Genomic DNA, 16,750 nt, shown 5'->3' with positions numbered 1-16,750 from the left:
ATAAAAATACAGCATTTTGCTTTTTTCCATAATCAACACTAATGTATGGAAATTACTTTGAAACTTTAAGTAATTAATTCCAAGCCTAATTTAGAGCGAGATTACACTTTTTCAAAAAATTATAAAGTTATAGTACAACATATAAAAATAAGAATTATTTGTCATTTAAATTTTTAATACATACTTCTAAAAAATATTTTGACAAGATGTTACAACCATTTGACTAGAAATATATATCAACAAAAATATATACAAACATTTATTTATTGCATAAAAAATTGTGAAAATTTAAAAAATTTCCAAAACAAAGTTCTAACAGTGAGTTAATATTAGAAAGTCAATACTGGTTGCTGTCTTGAATCTAGAACATCTATATAAAAAAGCAATAATCACAATTAATTAAGAATACATATTGAATGCAAAAAGTTTAATACTTAAACATTTTTAATATTGAATTGTCATAAGATAGCATTTATTAATGTCCAATAGTATAAAGATGTACAGTCAATATTTTATGTCTGTAAGAAAACAAAAACAAAAGTGAAAATATTTTAAAATTTGTAGCACTTTATGAAATTAACAAAATTATTGGTTCTAGCACCTATTTCTGAATAAACAGATGGTAGCAAACGTTACCTGAAATAATGGAATGCCAAGGCAGTGTTACATATGTGAGATAGGCATGCAGAGCAGGAGAACTTGCACGCCTAGATTCTTTCCAAAAATGATAAGCTTGACCAAAACCCCTCATTGTCCAAAGACGATTATAAGTAGTATCATCCAGTTCTAATTTTAAAAAAATAAAGAATATTTCCATTAGGTAACATATATTGTGTACAGGGGGGAGTAGTTCAGTTAATAAATGCTAGTGATGGACATAATCGAGTTCTCATAATCGAATCACTCGATTATTTAAGATCATTCGAGAACTCGATTACCACGAGTTCTCGATTATCGTATCTCGAGTTCTCGATTATCACTTCTCGAGTACTCGATTATCACTTTTCGAGTTCTCGAGTGATGAACTTCTCGAGTTCTCGATTATCACTTTCTGAGAACTCGAGCGATCAACTGCTCGAGTTCTCGATTGTCATTTTCCGAGTGCTCGAGCGATCAACTGCTCGAGTTCTGGCTTTGAACTTCTCGAGATCTTGAGTTCTCGAGATGTCAATCACTAGAGCAGTGTATTCTTCGATCGATTTGATAATCGAATGAACCTCTCAATATAGTTGACTTCAGACAAGGGTGCCCACCTATGGAGGGGGGGGGTCATGGCGCAGATTGTGCTATTGACATTTTTAGGGGGGTGTTTTAAGGGATATTTTTCTCATTTGTTGGGGGGGGGTCTCTGCGATATTGAGGGTGGTGAGGGCTTGAACTCAGGGTGGGTGGGTACCCTTGCTTCTGAAATGTTTTAGTTGCAGGGGCGGATCCGTCATTTAGGCGGTCAAAGGGCTGGCTTTGAAAAGTTAATGATTTTACTTATGAATGAGCATGGTTTTCTTCTGGCTTCCAAAAAAAATTGCACTGAAACCTTTTAACCCTTCCCCCAGAAAGACGGGCTGCGCTGAGGAGCCCACAGGGGAGGTGGGTCATTGTGCAGACTGCGGCATTGAAATTCCTAATGGACGTTAGACTTTTTTAGGGAGTGTCCTTCTTGAGGGGGAGAGAGGATCCCTAATTTTAAAAAGTGTGCCAGCACACTTGAGGAATAGATACCCTTGCGATCTAAATGGTATTACAATCAAATAATTGCCTTTCGAATGTTTCATTCGAATAGTGTTATAATTGGATGTATACTGTTGAATGCTTGATTATCAAATGATTCTTTGGGGATGCTTGGTAGTCTAATGATATGTTTTGAGCGAAAGGTGTTAATGAATGAACACATGGACGGGTCTGTGGGAGACATGTGTTGTATGTCCCGGTATTGGAAGTAAAGGTTGGAGGCGCTTATAAGGTTCTAACTTGAGAGGCATTAAAATTATAGTTCAGGTAAAAAGGGGGAATTATTAAGTTGAAAACCTGAGGGGACGTCTTCCCCCTTACGTTCGACTTCGACTATACGATTGGGTAATGATACAAGTTTAATAGGCAATAACAAATGTTTTAGAACCCAAATATACAGATCACTGCAGAGGCATGTTTCGGGGTTTCAAGAAACCCTTTTTTCAACGCAAAATAGTGAGATTGTGGATGTAAGGACATTACTGGATGTCTTTACGGACCACTCATTAATTACGTAAAGGTCACGAGGAGGTGGGGTTGGAAAAATGTCTACATACTTTGGGGGGGGGAGAGGGGTTCAAACGCATTCTTAGGCAGTATTTTCCAAGCCGATGTTTCATTTGTGTCTGGAAAATAAAAACGTATTAGGATGACTGTTTTTTATTTGTTTTACGAAGAATTAATTATGTAAAACATAATAAAAGAGTTGCACTATGTATGGCATGTTTTATTTTTAACTACTATCACATCATATACAAAAAAATGTCGAAAACACATTCAGTCTAGATTCCAACTTTTTAGTAAATATTTCTTCACACAAAAAGGTTTAATTTAATAATAGTGAATTAAATTTCGATTCCAGTGATATTAGATTAGTTATTTCAATATTTCGAAAAACGAAATGGAATCTTACGTAAGAATAGGGGGAGGGGTTTGAAAAACCTTACGTACCCTTACATGGGGGGAAGGGGTCAAAAATGGCCAAAATCATCCATACGTAACAAAGGAATGGTCCCTTATATGTAAAAGCTTACTATTTTGTTGAAAAAAGGGTACCTTAAAACTCCCAAAACACGTTTCTGCAGTACTCTGTATATTTGGGATACAAAACGTTTGTTATTTCATGTTACTTCTCGGCACAAAGGTACTTAGTTATTTCTTAATAAAACAAGTGGTTAACTTCTTGTGTAATTCATTCCTATGGGTGCAAATAAGAGGGGGGGGAGTTTTGACGTAAACTACGGGATTGTAATTTTTAGGGGATTTTGTCTCTTTTGGGGGTATTGCTCTTGGGGAAGAGCTTCATAAATGGTGCCCTTTGCTCTTGGAATGGATAGATTTGGAATGATTTTTAAAATCAAATGATTGCTTTTCTCTTGCTTTATTCGAATGGGGTAATAGTTGAATGTTTGGCTTCGAATTTTCGATAATTGAGAGATTCCTTAATAATCGAACGATATTTTTAGAACGAAAATTGTTAATTATCATATGAGCGGATTTATGGAGGGGCATGTGTTGTGTGAGTTTTCAGATACAATGGAGGGTCGTGGGGGTCATGACCCCCCCTGAACTCTCGAGAATAGTATCCATACACATTGTGTTCAAATAATTTATGCATAAAATGCAAACGATGACAGTATCTTATCTCTTCAATACATCAATTATTTTTCAAAGAAAATATTTGAACTACTACTTTGTTTTATTGCTTATGAAATTAATTTGCAACGTTTATCTCCAATTATGTGCCTTATTCCTGACCGATTTTGGGACTTTTTATTGACCCCCAAAAAAGTTTCAGAATTTTTTCGTACTTAAAACGGGAATTTCATTCATGGGGCAGGGCTTTCTTCAGCATGACCCCCACCCCCTTCAAATGGTTTTTCTGTATCCGCCCCTGGTGTGATCCGGTGGTGAAATCTTTTAACAAAGGATAGAGAAACGCTTTCCATACTGTTTTGAACTTGACAGTTATTAAGATTAAATACGTACGTATGTACAATTTTTATTAAAAAATAAGGGATAATGATAATATGGGCAAGTCGTTGGGCGACACTAGCAGGTTTAAACTTTGAGAGTTGTTAAACTTAAAAATATATTTAAACCGGTATCAAGGGCTTCCAAGTGGGGGCTCGAGCCCCCTCCCCCTTCTTTGAAATTAGGACATCTTTGCTTTTAGTACTTTTTTTTTTTTTTTTTTGCAAAAATGTAAAATCATTTCTTCTCCAGCAATTAATAAGTTATTAAAAATGTCAAATTTTAATAACTCTAATCTGTACTGAAATCGGTTTCTATGGGGAAAATATCCTATTAAACCATGGGGAAAATATCTGAGCCCTCCCCCTTAAAATTTTGCATATGGGCGCCCTTGACTGGTATGGTACAAACCGTGTAATTGAAAATTTAATGTAGTCTTAGACCTTTTTCGGATTATCGTTTCCTGGGGGAGGGAGGATTGTCATAAAAAGCGCGCCATTGCTCACAGGGACAGACGGACACCCCTGTCATTCTATAAGGTTTTAAAATCAAATAATTGCTTCTGCTTTTTTTCGAATGAGGTTACTCAGAGAGCACACTTCGTTAAGTAAACGTTTTAAAGTGATTGTTAACGCTGTGGCAGCCATGTTAAAACGTTTATGAAATGTTTAAACGCAAGGTGTTTATAATGCAGTGGTGCCCCCCCCCCCCATGGCGATGACACTGATCCCTCAAATGCGACGTTGAACCCCCTAAAATAAATTAAAGCCCGCTTAAGTTACCCTCTCCTCTTCAAAACTTCAATGGCGCGGTCTGCGCTATTTACCCCCCTCCTCTGCACTCTCTCTTGTATAATATATTGTTTGTTGTGGAATGCTCGGTTATCGAGCAACTCAGATGATTTCAAAACCGAATACGTAATCTGCTTTTCAGAGAAACTTGACAATCAATTTTAACCTTTTTGAAGACCAGCGCACGGAAAATGAAACGTAGCTACGGAACCTTAAGTTCCGAAATGGACCGTTGCTAGCCTAAGCATTTTCAGCAGTTTTGCCTCAACTTTATAAAAAAAAAACATAAAATCAGCACATTAATTGACTGAAAATTTTTAAGTTGAGTAAATAATATACTTGTGAGGACTCTCCTCTTCTCTATTCGGTGGCGCTAGTGTCGCGCCTTCTCTATGTACTCTAACTTCTATGTTGTGCTTCCGGAACGCAGAGCAGCGCTATGTTTAATACTGTAAATACGTGTATATTCGAATAAAGTAAATTAAGTGTTTCTATCATATTTGTGCTATCCAGTAACATTGCCTCTTCAATTATATGACGGTCACCACAATACTAATCAACATTTACGAAACTATAAGGAATATGACATAAATAGAAGCGAGTAAAACAAGCAAAATACTTAAATTTAACTACCCACGCGAAAATAAGTGCTACGCACACAAGAAGCCACAAATATCTTGCGTATGGAATTTCAAAAAAAAAATCTGTATAAAATGTAATTTTTATTTAAAAATTGGGCCGAAGAGTGGAAGCTAAAATTAATCCCACACGACAAACTTCAATATTTCTTTTTAATGCACTCAGAAACATTTCTACTTCACTCCCAACACTTTCACTGTTATTGCATATTCCTAAAGTCGACAAATGAAAAATAAAAATAAAAAAGAGTGGATCAAGAAAGAAAAAAAAATAATCATGAACTTCAATGCACTTCAAGCAACACTTGTACACTTTTCAATGCGCTGGGAATCCCAATCCTCTGGAAAACGCAATCAGAAATATTTTACCCTCCCTCCTCATGTATTAGTCAGATAAATATATTTAACTACTCTCAAAAAGAACATCAAAAAAAAAAAGCAAAGCTATAAACTAGGAAAGAATGAGTACTTTTGCGCAGAGCAACTATTCCCCTAGTTGTTTACATTATTAACTTCGTGTTTGAGAGCCCGAAACCGTTCGAAATAATCACGTGATAACTGAAAATCATTAGTTTAAATGCATAACCGTTCGAATAAATCACTCAGTCGCCCAAATGCCGAGCTCCTAGTTTCTGACAAGCTAACAGGGAATCTAGTCGAACCCACAAGGATTGCGACCCCAAAATGAAGACTAAAATCTATCAAATCGACCCCCTAAAACAAGCTTGCATTTCGAACTTTATCGGAGGGTAAGGGGACAAAAGGTGTATCTGCTCATTTTATCGGAAAACAACAAAAAACTAGACCCACTTAAATGTAAAAACTAGAATTTTTTACGGAATTTGGGGGGAGTGGTATTGATCCCCATTCTAAAAGGGGGTGTCAAACCCCTCTCCCCCAACTTAACCTAAAACTTCTAAAAGCCAGGTGGGTTCACCCCTTATTATACCCCTAAATGGTAGGCTAAATGTCACATCCCTATCTCGAGCGTACCCCTGCCAAAACAACTCGGGAATTCAACTGAAGTCAAGGGAGTCCACCTCCCCCCTTTTGCAGGGTGATGGCGCACCCTCTCAAATGTTACGGAGCATCCGTCTAGAAAGAGCTCTCCCCCCCCCCCCCCCGTCTCCCAAAATGAGATTTAAAAAAAACTCTCAAAAAACTGCTTCTAAAATTTTCGGTTTTGCGGGCTGCACCATGGACCCCCTCCCCCCTTCCGAAAATGAGATTAAAAAAAACCTCTCAAAAAACCGGCTCTAAAAATTTTAGTTGTACAGGCTGCGCCGTGCCCCACCCCCTTTTAGTGGGAACCCCCGTAGCAGTCAACTCAATTTTGGAAAAGCTCAGAAAATGAACTACTCGAGTACTCGATTCAAACGTCTCGAGATCTCGATTCAAAAGATCTTGAGAAGTCAATCGCTCGAGTACTCAATTCAAAAGCTCTCGAGAAGTCAATCGCTCGAGTACTCAATTCAAAAGATCTCGAGAAGTCAATCGCTCGAGTACTCGATTTCAAAGATCTCGAGAAGTCAATCGCTCGAGTTCTTGATTTCAAAAGATCTCGATTATCAATCACTCGAGTGATTGACTTAAAAAGATCTCGATTATCAATCACTCGATTATCAGAAGTACTCGATTCTCGAGATCTCGATTATCAAAAGATCTCGATTATGCCCATCGCTAATAAATACAGTGTAGCGTGCATGGAATATGCGATATTTTGACTTCAGAATATTGTTTGGGGTGATTAGTAAGTAAACATACTAAAAGTCCCCAACCCTAGGGGGTGAGCTAAAGGTGGGAGTAAAGGGGGAAGAGCATTTCGGGTTTTTCGAGACTATGCTGAAAACAGTGGAAAAAATACGTTTAAAATAAAAATTCAAGCTAAATAAACTTCCTACGAAACTGTTTCTACACATATTTGTCAAATTTCCAATAATTTTCCGGGTGTTTGTTATGAAAAATCGATAATTTTTGGAAAAATTCTCTTTTTGTCAAACATTTGCTCCTAATGCCTCCCAGGATCAGTATTTGAAACTTTTCAATCACAAAGTTGTATAGATTTAAATTTCCTTCAATTTGATATGCTACTTTGTTATATTTTATTCAACCAATCAAAAGTTACAGAATTTAAAACACGCACTTTCATGGCAAAAAAGAGAACACTAGCCATCGACAAATTTCAAACTGACTCGAAAGGATTGCACACTTTCTCTTTGCTAAATGAATTCAACAATCCTGAGGGACAATAAATAAGTATTGGTGGATTACTACAACACAAATGATGTTTGGGGGGGGGGGAGGTCGTGAAATTGGGACAAGGGGGAAGGAAAGAGTAAGAAGTGTGACATCAAACAATTTTTAATACAAATATGTGTATGAAAAGTAGATTGTAAAACGAAATTTGTGACAAAAGGGGGGGGGGTAAAAATTTTGAAAAATAGTGAGACACGTGGTTTACATGGACAGCCCCTTACCAAGGAATCGGACGAAGATTTGCAAAAGTATGTATATGCGGTATGAATTGGTGGACTGAGGATGTGCAGAAAGTCTGCACTATATATACTGTTTAAGGAAATTGATAACGACATTGATTTAATTTAATTTGAATTTGTTGTTTGTGAGGATATCTAGTCTACAAAACTGTTAGGCAAAAGGAGAAGACTATATAAACCATATGGACATCAATGTCAGTTAGAAAATTGAAACAACGGTCAAACAAGAAGGTTTCTGTCCAAGTTTCATAACAGTCAGCTGACAAATCCGCTAATGATGAAGCTGTTGAAAAATGAGACAAATACGCTCCGAGCTTTAGGTGATGTTGACGTTGATATGGCGAAGGCAGCTACTATCTGATGGCAAAATTCTTCGGTAGCTATCATTTGAGAGAAAGTCTTCCTGGTTTTACTCTTAATAGCCAAATTCCTAATTGATCACCACATTCTGCTGTCAAAATGTACCATAAATCTAAAATCATACAGCATGTATCTAAGGTATATATCAACAGTTCTTCTTTCCCTGAATCCATTAGGCTGCTGGGGTCATATAAACTCTTATGGTATAGTGCTCTAGCTACAGAAAAGTCCCTCAAGGAGTTCCGTTACAGATCATGTATCAACGTAGCTGCAACCATCTAACTGTGCCGTACCACCAGGTACACATGTAGCTGGGAACTTAATGGTAAAACATCGAATTGGGGGTTTAGGAAAGGAGGAATAACCAACTTGTGCCAAAACTTTCGGAATCGGATGTTGCTCCTGACGGAATGTTGAAGATGATTTTGACCAATTTTTTTCCTACAAGTGACCGGAAGGACAGTTGTAGAAAATCATTGTTAAATTAATCCGTCGCAAGCTTGCATTGCAAAAGTAGTTTCAAAAATGGAATCAAAATATTTATCCAGGACGAAGGGGATGACGATGACATGAGTACATTACCATTTTCTAAGAACAACTTTTCCACTGCTGTTGACATGACCCTTCTGCCTAAGAATAAAACCAAGATGTCACCTTAAAGATGATATTTTCATTTTCTAATTACTATCAGTCCATATTCCATATAAACACTTTGAAAATATGATTAGTAATAATGTAATAAAAACTAAAATTACAAAAAGGTGCTGCCGGCCAGCTACATTTACCTTATTTCTATTATTAAAATTTTCATTATCATGCCATATAGCGTCACATATTCAGTTCAATAATAATAACGAAATTGAGTACATGCTAGAACTTCATAGTTTTTGATTGCTTGTCAGCTGGGTGTTGTGGTGATTGGGCATAAGCTCATTATTTCTTTAGTATCAGGTTTGAATCTGAAGTTCAAGTGTTCAGCCAGTGGATTTTCAACACACAGAAAACTGTCAGGGTCCTTGTTACATGATAGCTGCACAAGATCCCTTGAGCGCCTGCTTGGTACTGACACTCTAAGACAATAAGACGAGATAATTCTTTTTTTCCCCGAAAAGTATTGGTTTTCAGGAACGCATACGTAAAAAACCACATGACATGTGACATATACACTGCTCGACATTGAAAATGCAACACCAAGAAGGAGTGGTCAGAAAGTGATGAAATTTAGAAAAAAGACAGACACAGCAAGGAATAATAAATGATCTTAATTTTAAAATGATTGACAGAATACAGAGCAAGAACGGCGTCGGCTCAGTAGGATGTAGGGAGCAGCGGACAGCGATACACGAAGAAACACGTCCAGGCATAGAGTCAATAAGGGTGCGGATGGTGTCCAGAGGGATGGCTCTCCATTCCCTTTCAACCATTTGCCACAGTTTGTCTTCTGAACGAGGCAGGGACAGAGTCTGCAAATGGCGCCCAATCACATCCCACACATGTTGGATTGGTGACAGGTTAGGGGAGTATGGTGGCCAGGGAAGCATCTGTGTGCCTTGGAGAGCATGTTGGCATATGCGAGCACTGTGTGGTCGGACGTTATCCTGCTGAAAAATTGCATTAGGTAGCCCTTGAAGGTAATGGATTGCCACCGGCCGTAGCACATTATCCAAGTATCGTTCGGCCGTCATAGTGCCCTGAATACAAACTAGAGGTGATATGGAATTGTTCGCAATTGCGCCCCAAACCATTATGTCACGTTGACGTGTGGTGGGACGTTCCACAGTTACTGCCGGATTAGATCTGTCTGCACGTCGACGCCACACACGAATACAGCAACTATTCCTGGATAAGCAGTAGCGGGATTCATCTGAGAACGCCTTGATTGCAGACCACGTGTGACCAAACGACGGGTAATGGTTCTAGTTGACACGGGAACATTCAGGGTATCTTGCACCTGCTCCAGAATCGAAGAACAAGTGACTTGTGGGTATGCTACAGCTTGTCGGTGGATGGCTGCTCCTGCACCCCTCAATCTTACCACATTTCGTTGTTCCAACCATCTTCGGCACAGCCAATGCACCGAGCTCGCATCCATGTGGGTATCAGCTGCGATTTGACGTATGGACCAACCTCCCCTTCTCAGTCCGATCACCATACCCCTCGTAAAATCGTCTATCTGCTGGAAGTGCCTTCGTTGACGTCGCCTGGCATTCTCTCGTGTTACACGTATCCTCCAAGACAAAAACAAAATTTCTTCGATAATTCTCCAGTCAGAAATAACGACACAAATATTGCCCATTCTGCAAGTTCCTTCCCTTATATTTTACTTCACGTGCATTGGAGAGCCGCATATTTCACATCATTTACATAACTCAGTGATGTAAGTCTACTCTAAAATTTTGGATAAATTTCTGAACTTGCAGTTTCAATGTCGAACAGTATAGGTATGAAAACAGTTTTACAATAAATTTGGTTAACTTTCACTTAAGGGGCTTTTCACAAATAATATCACTCTTTTTTTCAATAAACATGACCCCCTCCTACCTCCCTCTGCCACCCCCCCCCCCCCAATCTCTTTCTCATATGTCACTCATATTACATTAACATGTTGTTGAAAAAAATGTTTTTTTCTCAAACAGATTGTGTGATCTCACACTTTTCATTAGCCCTCCCTCCACCTTGTCACAACTTCACAAACCCTTCTCCCTTCAAACCATGACATTTGTGGACAAACTTTACCCAATATAATTTTTTTCTCTTGATGTAGTAGAATCCTCTTAGTCAAATAAGACAAAAAGACTTTCTTTCCTTCCTTTCTTTTTCAGACTACACCAGGATTTCTTAAATGTAGTAAGAGGTGGTGTAAATTTTAAATAATTCTCACAAGAAAAAGTATCAAATTAAAAACATATTCTCATAAATTCAACTGTTGTCTGCAACAAATACTTATTCTAGGGCTTCCAATCCTGCCCCAATCTCAGTCCTGCAGGATTTCAGGATTTTAAGGAGCCAATTCGATGTTCATCTTCTAAAAGTTATATTTTTTTGTCAAATAGAAAAGGTTGTCCTTTTTAGGAAGGACTGCTTTGGTTACATGAATTAGTCATTATCTCAAAGTCCGTACACCAATTGTCACAGCTCAATTAGCGACCATTGTTTGGAACACAAAAGTGTACTTCAAAAAAGTCAAATGCGTTTGAACAAAGTTTTGCTTATATGGGATGGGAAAAAAATTTGTGCAAAAAATAATGGGTTTGTAAAAAATGCGTGATGACCTTCTAAAATAGATTTTTTTTTTCCTTATGGGGGTCATGTTAGAGCTTGTATATAGAGAGTATAAAAAAAATAATAGTATCAGGTTTTTCATTGCTTTCTTCTTCAGAAAAAATATAGTGCTCTTTTAGTAAGTAAAAGGTTTTGAGCCTATTCCTTAAGTTTGGAGAAGCGTTTGGACATTGCATTCAAGCCACTCTAGCGGATTTTGCACTCTGTGATACTTTCCTAATTTCTTCTAAAACCCAATTGTTTGGGTTTCAATATTTAGAGATGGTTATCAAAAAGGCTTATAATTTTTATGCATTTTTTCAATTGCTGAATGTATGAAAACTGAAACCTTAAATGAGAATATCAATTCATTCTCAAAAATACTCTATTGTTTTCTTGAATGGTAAATAAACCGTTCATCATATGAGATATTAAGTTTTTCTTGCAGGTATACAGGACGGTGATTAAGCTTCAGATGATAGTTATAAAAATATTCGTTTTATGGACAGCAAAAATTGGGAAGCATTTACATGAAAAATCTTCACTGGATTGGAAATCCCATTAAATATCATGCAGGATTCGAGATTGGAAACCCTAACTCATTAGTAACTCTTATGGTTCAATCCAATCATCCTCATTGTACAGTCGACATTCAGTTTGAAAATTTCAAAATGCTAAGTAATTTATATCAACAATGCACTGACACTTTACCACTTTGGTGCAGCTTTTTTGCGAAAATATTTTTTTTTCACTGGAAACTTGTTTTGTTTTACTTTTTGCCCTGATTTTCATTTTGACACTAAGCATTCAGTCACTGCATGGAATCTTCCAAAAAATCTTTCGCCTGGCTTCATTTACGTAAGACTAATTAGTGAAGATATTGGCTGCAAACTAATATCTTCACTAACTCTAAATCAAATATAAATTCTATGGCAAATAGGGTTCCATTCAGTAGTATGAGGGCTGTTTTTTTTTCAACTTCCGATCGTGCCGCTAGACGGCAGGGCGAGCGGAATCGGCCAGCAATGCGCGGCAGTCGACTCCGCACCTCTCCCACTACAACCTCATTTGTTTTCGGGCGTCCGACGCCATTACCAGTTTATCTAGCGACACATAAACATGGCTACCATGATAGCATCTCCCGCCAAGTGTGAGTTGCAAAGTGTCATTCGCTTCTTGCAAGCTAAAGGGTAATCCGCAGCAGAAATTCACCGTAGAATGAAACGAATGTACGGTGAAAGCTATATGAGTGACAGGGTGCCTGATTGGTGTAGGAAATTTTAAAATGGACAAGGTGACATTCATGATGAAGGAGGCCAAGGACGAAAGTCGGTCGCAAACAAAGACCTCGTTGATCGAGTTGACCAAACTGTAAGAAGCAATCGGAGGTTTACGATTATGGACCTATCCGATCAGTTTCCTGAGATTTCAAGGTTAGCCCTATACACTATCGAAACTGACAAGTTAGATTACAAAAAACGCAGTGAAAACCCATCTCAAATCACTGGCAGCAAACTTCTATGGAGAAGGTATTAAGAAGCTTGTACCCAGGTATGAAAAATGCCTCAATTTAAATGGCGATTATGTTGAAAAGTAACTAATAATGCACCTAACTTTTGATAATAAATTTATTTAATTACTCTCACTAGTTTTATTTTTATACCACATCCGAAGCTGATAAAAAAAACAGCCCTCGTATTTCTCAGTGTTGATTACAGATGAATGATACAAGAAGTGCTTCGTTTTGATCTTTAGGGACTGGTTACCACATAATGGGATTTTTACGAACTGTTATCTAAATCCTCATGGGAATTTTTAGGTACTGTTTAATCTTATTTAGAAACTATTGTCCTAATAAGATTAGCAGTACCTAAGCTAATGGAGATTTAGCTAATAGGAATTTTTATGAACTGTTGCTATTATTTAAAAACTTTTGACCTTATTCTAGTGATTAATTTTAAGGGACATTCACTAGTCCCTAATTAAAAAAGACTTTTAAAGAATTGTTATCTTTACTTTAAAGGGAACTAAACTAAATTCCTTCTGACTTAGTTAGAACAATGTTGAACTTGTGTAACATGATACCACTACTTTTCTCTGCCAAGGAATGGTGAAATATTCAAGTTGGCCTTTTCAACATCGACCATATAGGTAGTTTAAAATAAAATTCATTTGCTTATTGAATAACATATAAAACATCTTTTCTAAAGTTCTGAATGAATCATAATTAAAATAAAGGTTTTATTGCATCTTCATAGTCAGAAGAATGTTAAAAGGTCAAGTTTACCTTTCCTTCTGGGAATCAATGTTCAGCCAAAAACTATATTTTTATTATACATGACTAATGCTCAAACTGTAGTTTTTTCAAAGCTTTTAAGATGCTTTAATGATTAAGCCAAAAAATTCATCAGATATGAGATTTCTAATTGAATATACAATTCAAACAATGATGCATGTTCCACAAAATCTACTCAAATGCAATACTTTTAAATAAGCTATTTCACTTAAAAAATTAAACTAAATTGAAAAATTATCAGCAACCCGCAAACTATTAAAATGGCTTACCATTTAAAGATCCATCCATGTCTGCATAATCTTTGGGAGCATTTGTTTTATTTTTTGACTGTTTACATTCTTTAATTTCAACATGAATGATATCTTTCTTCGATTTATGATCTGTTTGCTCCTTGTGAGATTGAGCTTTTTTATTCAGAATCTTTTTAGGAATATTGCCTTTTCTCTTCAAGGTACAAGGCAAATTACAATCTAAACTCATGTCTAACAAAGCAAAATAAAATCAATACAACAAAATGCATGCAAAAATAAAATGAGCTACATAATCACAGATAAAACAATGCAACAAAATTATAAAAACAAAAATTATTAAAGGAGAAAACAAAGAAAACATGAACTTAAAATAAATGACTTTTCATAATTTAACTATCTATAAATATTCAGTAAAATGCTATTTTCAACATATTCGCAAAATATCAGACGAAAAATGCTCTTGATCTTCAAAAAAAAAAACATTTTTGAAATTTCCTCTTCTTTTGCTCATATCTAAGATGTTGGTGAACTCTTTCAACAAACTAAGAACCATAGCTACCTAAGAACTTAAGTCATAAAACAGGGTGGTCCAAAAAAACATGATAGAAAGTAAGCAATCATTGTGAAAAAAATGCAGCATGCAATCATGAAACCAATGTTCTTTAATATAGATATAAAATAAATTTGACATACACTAATCTCGAAAAGTCTACCATCCCCAGTTATAGAATAAGCCGGTTCTGAAACTCTGTGCAACTTGCTGGAGTGTCTAGAGACCAACAAGTGCATCAATCTCAATTTTGATGGTCAATTTCAGATCCTATAGTGATTTAAGGTATTTCCTACAGATTATGTTCTTGATGTAACCCCATAAGAAGAAGTGCAATGGATTTAAGTCCAAATTATATGGGAAGCCTTTCTATCCCGTACCCTGTGAATTGCTCCGCATTTAATGCAATCAAATGCTCACCAAACATCCTTTCACATCACCTGAAGACATCAACAGTTTTATGGGGACAAGCCCGGTTTTGCATGAACCAGTATCCGCGTGTCATGTTGAGATGCCCACTTGGGGGTTAAAATGATGATCTTTTACGGACACAACCCCACTACTTTCATAAGCATTTTGAAATGATCTTTTGGATCTGCTTAATTGTTGAGAGGTCTGTAGAGTGGAATTGGTTAGCTGATTATCATAGAATATGTGTACACGCTGCCAGTAGATTCAAATCAGGTCAGCAAACCACAAACTATTAAAATTAGTACAAGGCCAGAACATCAGCCATTTGATGGCGTTAAAATCACGGTGACTTTTGAGTGTTATTACTAGCTGCGTAATTATCACTTCACTAGATGCCCTTTTCTTTCGGAACTCAGAAAAACAGCCCATTGAATGGCGGCATTACTTCAAATATTATCATCAAATTTTCTTAAGATAATTAACTGTTCTTCCAGAGTCAGTAATTCCATATAGCTTATTATTTAATTCTGGTAATTCAGTATTCACCTGAAATGTCACTATGCATGCTATTACACGATGGAAGAATTGTACTTATTTCAATGCATTTGAAATCAGGAGCTTGAATTACCTTCTTTCATGTTTTTCCAATCATCCTGTACCTATCTAGGTAAGTAACACTGATTTGCAACCACGTCTATGTGATATGTTTCAAGTTTTTTTTTTATGAAAGGAAAGAAATACTGCCGTACTAAGCACAAAAGTGGTACCTGCGATTTTTATCGAAATTGGGTTATGATCACCAGGTGGTTCTTTGTCACACATTTCATCTAAATACAAAGCTTTGTGATCATTTGAGGCAGTGAGAAGCAATGGGATGTAAGTGAATATTTTCAAGTTTTTAGTAAAAGGCATTTAAAGATAAGACCCCAGGTAGACTTTCATTAAAAAGTTTTCCTAAATCCTGCTGTATAACAGCACCTACCAGGGCTACTAGTACTATCTCTTGCCCCAAGACAGAGGAGAGGTTCACCTACCATTTGTACTGGTTATCTCCAAATTTTTAATTTTGCCACTTACATCCCTTTGCTTCTCACTGCCTCATTTGTCAATGCAAAATAATTTTTAAAATTTTTTAGAGACATTGTAACTGAATCGAAATACATGGAGGAGCAAAACTTCAAGGCCATAGCCAGCAGGGGGGCTCAGGGGCTCAGAACCCCCCCCCCCCCCAAAAAAAAAAAAAAAACAAAGTTTCACAGGTTATAAAAAAATTGCAAAAAATTTCGTTTTTCAGACTTAAACTCTGAAAAATTCAAGTTGCCCCCCCCCCCCCAATATTACCAAAGACCGTCTTAACTTTTGCTTTCAGAGCTACAATTCCAAAAAAAATTCCAGGGGAGACCCCCGAAAATTACCAAAGTGTGGCACCCGAAACCCTCTTCCAACTAACATTACCAAAGATTTTCTAAAACTTGTGTTTTAAAAGCTAACTTCAAGATTTTTTAAGGGCCAACATCATTAAAGATTGTCTTAAATTCAGTTTTCAGGGCTTGGAATTTCAAAAAGTTTCAGGGGAGAGTTTCCGAAAACTCCTCTCCCTTACATAATTGAAAGTCAACCAAATCAAGTCAATTGGGAAAGATTGCTGGTATGCTTAACGTTACCAAAGATGGACTACAATCTGTTTTGAAGACTTCAATTTCAAAAAATTTCTGGGCATTAGCCCAGAATCTCTCTTTTCCCTGACATTTTTAAAGATTGTCTAAAACTGCATTTGTGCAACTATAATTTAGAAAAAACTTGGGGAGAGTCCCGAACAGGTTTGTCCTATTTTGCCCACCTCGGAAAAAACTGCCGAAAAAAACGTCCCGGAAAAAATGTCATTTTGTCCATTTCATTCATTTTGTGTACCTTTTTGGTAAACTGAAAGTTTTCTGTTAAAAATTTGAAGTTGGAAAAAAATAAATAATTATATAGATTCTTACTATTCAAGTA

General features: G+C 36.7%; 1 protein-coding gene across 2 annotated transcripts in view; it reads right to left on the bottom strand.

Annotated features, from left to right (window-relative positions):
- Positions 1 to 209: 209 nt before the first annotated feature.
- The window catches only part of LOC129220357 (uncharacterized protein KIAA0930 homolog), a 47,248-nt gene continuing 30,707 nt past the window's right edge, over positions 210 to 16,750 (bottom strand). The window contains exons 9-11 of one of the 2 annotated variants that reach the window (XM_054854764.1): positions 13,813 to 14,025; positions 637 to 786; positions 210 to 370 (exon numbers count right to left, since the gene is read on the bottom strand). In XM_054854764.1, coding sequence (XP_054710739.1) covers positions 330 to 370; positions 637 to 786; positions 13,813 to 14,025 — 404 coding nt within the window. In that variant the 3' untranslated portion in view covers positions 210 to 329. The remainder of the gene's footprint in view (positions 371 to 636; positions 787 to 13,812; positions 14,026 to 16,750) is intronic. The other variant, XM_054854765.1, reaches the window with a different exon arrangement.

The sequence above is a fragment of the Uloborus diversus genome, chromosome 4 (assembly GCF_026930045.1).
Source record: "Uloborus diversus isolate 005 chromosome 4, Udiv.v.3.1, whole genome shotgun sequence".
NCBI classification, from domain to species: Eukaryota; Metazoa; Arthropoda; class Arachnida; order Araneae; family Uloboridae; genus Uloborus; species Uloborus diversus.
Note: the sequence above shows the minus strand (reverse complement) of the source record. Positions and strands in the feature narration are given on the sequence as shown.